The 8,726-nt window shown below is 37.1% G+C and overlaps 1 protein-coding gene across 1 annotated transcript; it reads left to right on the forward strand.

The window, feature by feature from the left end:
• The first annotated feature begins 6,974 nt into the window (after positions 1–6,974).
• On the forward strand, positions 6,975–8,384 carry LOC137026543 (transcription factor Adf-1-like). Its single transcript, XM_067393928.1, has 3 exons — positions 6,975–7,181; positions 7,492–7,673; positions 7,857–8,384. Exons 1-3 carry the CDS (start codon positions 7,031–7,033, stop codon positions 8,331–8,333), a joined length of 810 nt encoding a protein of 269 aa, XP_067250029.1. The 5' UTR covers positions 6,975–7,030; the 3' UTR covers positions 8,334–8,384.
• The last annotated feature ends 342 nt before the right edge of the window (positions 8,385–8,726 follow it).

The following is an 8,726-nucleotide window of genomic DNA, read 5'->3' on the forward strand; positions in this document are numbered from 1 at the left end:
GTGACAGTTCAGAGGAAAAATCCGTCTTTTCTTCTGGATCCTTCACCCCAAAGAATTCTGTAGAGCGGAAGAAACATCACAGTGAATTATTAAACATCAAGTACAGAAAAAACAAGTAAATTCGTCTGTCCTCCCTCTCTATAACCAAAAAAAAAAAAAAAAGTGAAACTTTTTCTTTTTCTCTTCAGTTTGAAGTTGGAACTTCAAGTCATTTTTGTGGCTGTTCAAACGATCGGGAACACGGAGCGTTTGCTGGATTCCTGTGTGCGTATTCAAAAGCCGCCTCCCTCAGAAGTGCCACCTAGCAGCGTGCTAGAGCGGGAACCTCGTGCAGCGCGAGGATTCAGATATGCTAATTGATCAGCGGGGTAGCTCTGAGCATCGCTGCAACCTGCTTTAAATAGACAGCTGCTTCCCTCTGTATTCCCCCAACCTCCTTTTCCTTCTTCTCTCCTTTTCTCCTTCGTCCTCCCCTCTTCAGAAATCTCCTCCTCCTCTCACACACTTGCCCATCTCCTCACTTTCAGTTTTGCATTGGAGCAAACAGCAGTAAATTAACAACAAGAACTGATGAATTGACTTTTGGGCAAAGCGAAAAGGAAGGGAACTAAGGGAGGAGGACAATAAAAATGCTGAGGCTGTTTGTCTGAGAGTGAGAAAGGGCCTCCTCTTTATGGCAGCTACGGCCGCATTAGCACTAAGTCCCGCGCGCTTCTTTTTTTCTCCTTGTCCGGGGCTCATGCTGAGCAGGAACCTGAGCTGATTGGGTTTCATTCACAGGTCTCTGAGTCGGCAGTAAATTCGGCCGGGGGTTCCCTGAGGGGCCCCCTCGACACCTCATCTCCAGCTGGCTGAGCGCGATTGTTGAGGAGCTGAGGAGTCACGTTGGGGTCATTCACTATGGTGCTACTAAGCTAACTCGCCTCGCTCCTTTCTCTGTCTCTTTCTTCCTCTTCTCTTTCCTCACTTCCCTCCCGCAGGTTGCTAAGGCCTGGTATTTGCTCTCCGTGGCTAGGCTGTAATGACAGCCACGGTGCCCCTGCTGGTTCTCGGCTAGCGTTTCTCTTTGTGCTGCTAGTGGTTATTGGGAGTGAGAGGGCAAGAAAAGGTGATGGCTTACAAACACACACATAATTGCACATTCGCACAAACTCCACATTCACATCTTTTGGACCTATTGGGTAGGAGGCCCAACATACACATTCACTGTAAAAAAAATTATTTTCATGATTTATCACAACATTATTTCTTTTGTCAAATCAACTTCAATAATAACATAATATTTTGAGTTTCTGTTGATTAAACCAATCACATTCATTGTATTAACTCAATTTTTTTTCATTTCAGTGAACTCAGAATTTTAAGGCAACCAGGTAACTTTCTTTTTTTAAGTTAAACCAACTCTTTTTTTCAGTGTTGATATCATTTTAGTTAGGCTCATTAAAAAAAAAAGTTTATATGCTTTATATGCAATTAATTCTCTCTTTGGTAACACTTTACAATAAGGTTCATTAGTTAAACATTAGTTAATGAACTAACCATGAACAATACATCTGTTACTGTATTTACTAATCTTTGTTAACGTTAGCTAATGAAAATACAGTTGTACATTGTTTGTTCATGTTAGTTCACAGTACATTAAATAATGTTAACAAGATTTTAATAATGTATTATTAAATGTTGAAATTAACATTAACAAAGAGTAATAAATGTTGTAGACGTGCAGTTCTTTATTCGTGTTAACTAATAACTAATGTTAACTAATGAACATAATTGTACCTAATCTTTTTATTATTTTTAATTAAAATGTTAATTATATTTTAATTGTTATTAATATAATAATGAAAAGCAAATTATTTATTTATATTTATTAATTTTAATATAACATATTTAATATGTTAATGAAATAATCCAATTTCATTAACACATAGGCAAATATTTTTCAATTTACATCATCATCATCAAAAAAATAATAATTAATTAATTAATAAATCAATGCTATTGGGTTACCCTTAAAATAAAAATTATGTCATCATCAATGTCAATGATATTTTACTGAAATAATCAAATAAATGAATGTAGTTTTCAACTCAAGAACTTTGACGTATGAGAAATTATTTCGCCATATTACACAGTTCTCTGGAAAACTTGATTCTGATTGGTCTAAAATTCTATGGTCAGATATTTTTCTTATTATAGTTAACTCAAACAAAAACCATAAAAACATTTTGAACAAAAATATTAAAAAGAAAACTTTATAAAACATGTAGATATATAAAAATTAATAATAAAAAATACAATAACACAATGAAAAGATAAAATATAAAAATTGATTCAAAATATAAATAAATAGTATCTCAGTAACACTAAAATAACACCACAACTATTTTCCTACATATTTCACATTATGACTCTGTCATTATAGTTTTTAAAATGTCATTATTTATTTATTTATTTTTGGGTAAGTTTGAGCCACTCTCAAAGGGGTCTTCCTGAAGGGTTTTATTTTACGGCAATAACTCTCTGAATCCCCTTTTATCATTTTTTTTATTTAACTCTTTGACAAGTTTAAAATGTAATTTTATTGACAGAATGTTTTTAGACTGCTGCATCCTCTTCAGGGGATCTCTACCCTAAGGCAAATACAGTGTATATACGTTCCCTTTGGGAGAGGGGCTGACTGTTTATGGTCTTCAGATGGACAGATGCTCATTCAAAAAAAGCCCAATCAACATAGGCATCATATCACACCTCCTCTAAATACAGCAGCACTTAAAGGGGGGCAAACACCAGCCATAAAAACCCTAATGACAACACTAATAAAACTACAAAGACATGAAAGAGCCGGCCAAAGCCTGCAGTGCACGGCTGGCCAAACCTTACTTCCTGCTTCTGCGTCTACTGAAGACAGGAGGAGGAAACAGAGAGCAAAAGAGACCGGAAAAGTGTGTGCGTGAATGTTTTTATGGCTAATCTACTTTCTGACTGTCTCAATAGATGAGCATAAGTGTTGCAGCATAAGTGTCTGAACATCAATGTGCATTGCAATGTGTGTACACAGCATCAAATCAAATGTAGTTGTACCAAAGGGTTACACAATGAGTGAATGGCATCAAAGCAATCCTACATAATTCCACTTTATCTGTTTTACAGTTTTGTTCAAACAGAAGAGAATCTCTATTGTCCATAGCATCATTTCCTTCACCCCACCAAACCCCCCCCCCCCCCCCCCAAACAGCCCTTTTTTTTTTTCTTTTTTTTTTAAGAATACAAAGAACATAACAGATGCCTTGTTGGTCTCCGCAGTGACTTTCCCCTAGTGAGTCTTTAACAAGGCTCCAGATATTAAAAAGGAGTGCAGTTTTTCTAGACTAGGGCCAAGTCTTTTTGTGTGCATGGCAAAAAGCCACAGAAGCTGTGCTTTGTTCAATGAGAGCGGGACAAAATTATGTGTGTCTTTGTGTGTGTGTATGGTCCATGCTTTCTCAGAAAACATTTGCATGCCTGATAAACAGCAGCATTTAGCAACTTTCTTGCCTTTGTAGTAGGAAAAAAGGGAGAAATAAATATCATATCTTTAAACTGAACAGAATTTCATTCACTTTGAGTTTTAATCCTCTGAAGTGAGTCATTGGGGACAGTAAGACAAAAACCTCAAAACACGCCATAATTACAATATGCAAAATACAGATTTTCCCATTAGAAGCTAAACTTGACACCAATTAGATATGAGATTCAAGAAAATCTCTTATCATTATAATATGCTTTGATAAGAACCCACTAAACAATGAAACTAATCCCATGGTGGTTCAAAAGGGATTGATTACTGGCAAATTGTTCACTTCTTTCATGAGCCGATTTTACATTCAAGCCAGGAAAATATTTCGTTTTCTACTGACTCGAGAGGTATGAAAATGATCTGCTGTTTTAAGAGAAACGTGAACAGACACACTTTTTATCACGTTTCTAAAGTATTGTTCTTTCATGCAAAGAGTCAAATGTGTACAAAAAAACACAGCAAAGGACTCTAAACAGCGTAATTAGCTTGAAGAGCCTCAATGGCCTGCAGCATTGAAGCTCCTGAGTGTATTGTGCATGTGTATGTGTGTGACATTGTTAATGACGGCACTTAGGAGATCAGAGAAACAAGAGATGTATGAGATACACAAAACTAAAGGTGATAATGGAAACCGCTCGACCATTTAAAGATGCATCATGCTTCAAAGACAGGGGTGTGGAAAGCATAGACATTTGACCTTCCAGCTTAGTTACATGTAAGAGACTAACCTGAGGTGTTTAAACGTGCCCTAGAATTGAAAATTTATTTTACCTCGGCATAGTTAAAGAATTAGAGTTCTGTACATGGAAATGACATACAGTGAGTCTCAAACACCATTGTTTCCTCCTTCATATGTAAATTTGATTTGTGCAAAAGACCTCTGAAGAACAGGCGAATCTCAACATAACATCGGCTGTTACACAACAGTCGGGATCATTAATATGTACTCCCCCAATATTTGCATATACCAGCCCATGTTCAAGGCATTAGACAAGCCAATATTAACGTCTGGAGCTGCGCAGCTGAATCATCAGATGTTATGCAGGTAAGCAAGCAAGGACAATAGCGAAAAATGGCAGATGAAGCAATAATAACTGACATGATCCATGATATCATGATATTTTTAGTGATATTTGTGAATTGTCTTTCTAAATGTTTCGTTAGCATGTTGCTAATGTACTGTTAAATGTGGTTAAAGTTACCACCATCGTTTCTCACTGTATTCACGGAGACAAGACTGTCGTTATTTTCATTATTAAACACATGCAGTCTGTATAATTCATAAACACAACTTCATTCTTTATAAATCTCTCCAACAGTGTAGCGTTAGCCAGTTATCCTTGGAGCATAGCCTCAAACTCATTCAGAATCAAATGTAAACATCCAAATAAATACTATACATACGCGATTAGACATGCTGCATGACGAACACTTTGTATAGATCCATTTTGAGGGTTATATTAGCTGTGTTTATGCAATGTATTATAGAGTTGTGAGCTTGGGGGCGGGGAGCACGTGCTTTTAAAGGGGACACACACTGAATCGGCGTATTTCTAATTATGCCCCAAAATAGGCAGTTAAAAAATTGAATAATAAAAAATCTTTGGGGTATTTTGAGCTGAAACTTCACAGACACATTCAGGGGACACCTTAGACTTATATTACATCTTGTGAAAAAAGGTTCTAGGGCACCTTTAATATAAATACATTTTACATAGCTTTATATTGTGGCAAAACATATTTGGCCTACTAAGCCACACTTAAAAATTAGGGCTGGACAATACATCGAATCTCGATTCACAATGCGAAGTATCTGGAGCGATTCCGATTTTCCTGTCGTGATTCTCTCTCGAATCGATTCTGAGCTTAGTTTTTAAACAGCAGATGGCACTACTATACGTGCTTTAGAAACACTCGTACACTGCCTGCTTCCAGTTCCTTTACACACACCACTTAAACCTAAAATAATCATTCATAAAGTTTGAAAAGGTTGAAGCGAATTACAAATCTCGCCAAGGTGCAAGTATATTTAACCACTTGCATGACTCAGCCGAATCAAAGAGTATAGAACCCAAGAGGCGACACTCTGATACTTTTTGGGCAGCAGCCACTAGATGGCGCTCCAGTTGCGTGGCCGCCATTATGTGGTGAAAATACTAACTGGACCATAGAATCCTTCACATCTTACGCACCCAAAATCGGTGAATTTGTTGCAATGGAACGTTCTATTGAGTGTCGCTTCTTGTTAGTGTATATTCTTTGGCCGAATGCACAAACGCTGTCCAGTCTTCTTCGTAAGCATTTGAGAGTGTGCAGCTAGCCTGGAGAACCATCTGCTGTTAAATCTAAGTTCAGAATCAATTAGAGAGAGAAAATATCAGGATCGATCCTGATTCATTGTATCGATCGAGAATCGAGCCCTATTAAAAATGCACGAACAGCACAAGCACATTTTGCAAAAAGATGTTTAGGTAACACTTTAAAATAATTTGAACATCTCTGATTGGCCATTGTGTTCAAGAAATCAACCGAAAAGTTTGTGATTGGCTACATTGATTGATTGTGATTTGATTGTACCTTTGACCAATAGTGTTTTTAATGGAACCTTGATTCTGCCACAGAATAAAAAATAAAAAATTAGTTGTTTTTTATCTCACCATTCTGACTTTTTCTGGAATTCCGAGTTTATATAATCTCACAGTTCAGAGAAAAAAAAAAAAAGTCAGAATTGGAAGATATAAATGCTATGCATCATTCTTCTCATATTTCACTAATACGTTTTTAGTGGGTCTCAAGATTGATGAGTCCTTTTCGGTGGGTCCTCCTAGCATAAAAAGTTTAAGAACCTCTATACAAAAAGACTATACAATAGATAAGTAAAGTTAGTTCTGAGAACCTAAAAAAAAAATATGCTAGATTTATTTTTTTCCTCTTCTGAGTACTAACATGAGAAAAAAACAAAAACAAAAACTATTTATTATTTTGTGTGTGTGTGTGGCAGAAACAAGCTTCCATATGTTTCAATTGTTTGACTTGATAAGAAAGGCTTCTCTTTTATGGCCTCACTTTGTCTGGGCTACCGTCTGCTGAGTTCTTGCTGTTTGAACAGTTCTGGAGAAGCTGTAAAAAGTATCATTCTTCTCACTCGTGTGAGCAAATGCGGCTTCATTAAGGCCGGAACACACCAAGCCGACGGTCGGCCGTCGGGCAGTTTTTCTTCGTCGGCCGACTAAGTTTCCTCGGTGTGTTCTGCACCGTCGGCTGAAGTTGGTCCTCGTCGGCTTTGTTTCGGCCGATTCGAAATGTTGAATCGGCGTTGGACCTCGTCGGGCCGTCGGGCCATATGATCATTCTGATTGGCTGTTCAGCTAGCGAACCAGTGCATGAGAAAAGAAAAACGGAAGTGACGAAGCAAGTAAACGACGAAGTCAAGAGGGAACACACATTGTTTACCTTAGGTACGTGAAAGACATGGCTATCTGGAACGAGGCAAGTGAAGACGAATTGATCAACATGATCCAGGAAAGGCCGGGTTTGTATGACATTACGGAAAAATGTTATGTCAACCGTGTGCTGAAAGCTGAACTGTGGCGTGAGATCGAAAATAAACTCGTCATATCAGGTAAGATTTCCTTTTTGGCAATTGAGAAAGCTTGTTTGTAATTGTTCAATAGTCCATAGTAAAACTAATATAACCATTTTAGTGTTTTGTGTGTACCAAACTAAGTTTGTTTATGGAAACAGACAGTAATTAATATGTGCTGTGCTAGCATCTCATATTTCATAATAATATTAAAGTTAATCAAATTGTTAATAATATAATTAACAATACAGCAAAAAGTAACATTTGTTGGCATAACAAATACTCATTAAAGTGACAAAATAAGCAGCCATAACACTTAATGCTTACAAAATTTTACTTTGTCCCTCAGAAAAAGAGCTCAAGAAGCGGTGGGATTCATTGCGAACCCAATACATGCGTTATAAGAAACAAGGACCCTCAGGAAGTTCTGGAGCTCAGAAGACTGGCAGGCAGCAATGGATCCTGAACCGCCTGCAGTTTCTAGAGCCTCACACAAAAAGGAAGGAGAGCACTTCAAATCTAATGATCATGGTAAATAAACAAATATATTTATATTTATTTATTTATTTATTGTTTAATTTCAGAATAAAATAAACATTTTGCTTTTTGTAAGATGGCAAGTGCTTCTTTAAAAGAGTCTATTCACAAGTAACTCCGCATATTAAGTCAAGCCATTACATTAACTTGTCACATTTGTATCTTATGTTTTTTAAGGAACCTGCGGCTGATAGTGATTCCTGTTCACCCTCAGATGGTACCAACAGTGACACCTGGACTGGCACCCATGAAGACCCCAGCTTCAGTGATGCTGACCTACGGTCAAGTACACCCTTGGCTGAATCCACCATCTGTGGAACTGAGTCCACAGCCATGAGAAAGGACCATTTGCAAAGCTCCAACATAAAACCAAAGCCTCCAGGGAAGCGCAGGAAGATGCAAGACGAATCCTCCAGCGAGGAATCCACAAACTTGATGCGCACCATCGGCAAAACTCTGGAAAAGTTGGCATCACAGGAAAACACCAATGATGCCATCTCAGCTTACTGCAAAAATCTTGAACACAGAATGCGGAATTTGCCACCACATCTACTGCCACATTTCCAGCATGAGGTTGATAATTGCATTTTCAAATATTCAGTGGGCCACAACCATGCACTGGATGCATCTTCCAATCAGTATACACACTTGTAATTTTTTATGTAGCAAAATTGTAAACAGATATTGTAGCATTTAGTAAATATGTCACGCTTAGTTGTACGTTATATTAGAGTACTTATGCAAAGTTTATATTTCTGTACATTTTATTTATTTTAAATACCAACTGTTGATATTTTTCTGTAAATTACCTTAATGCTATTTTTGCACATTTGAAAATAAAACACTGACTTTGTGTAAAAGGTACTTCACTGTTCTTTATGTAAAAAAAATCACAAAAAACAATGATGTAAAAATATAAACTTTATTTTGCAAAATCACACCAATGTTATAAAACATAAACCAAGGTCAAGGGGGGCAAGAAAAAAGTTTGCTACAGGCTTATATTTTGCCCCACTGAAAAGGGCACTGCACCGGTGTCCTAATTAA

Source organism: Chanodichthys erythropterus, chromosome 9, assembly GCF_024489055.1.
Source record: "Chanodichthys erythropterus isolate Z2021 chromosome 9, ASM2448905v1, whole genome shotgun sequence".
Classification (NCBI taxonomy): Eukaryota; Metazoa; Chordata; class Actinopteri; order Cypriniformes; family Xenocyprididae; genus Chanodichthys; species Chanodichthys erythropterus.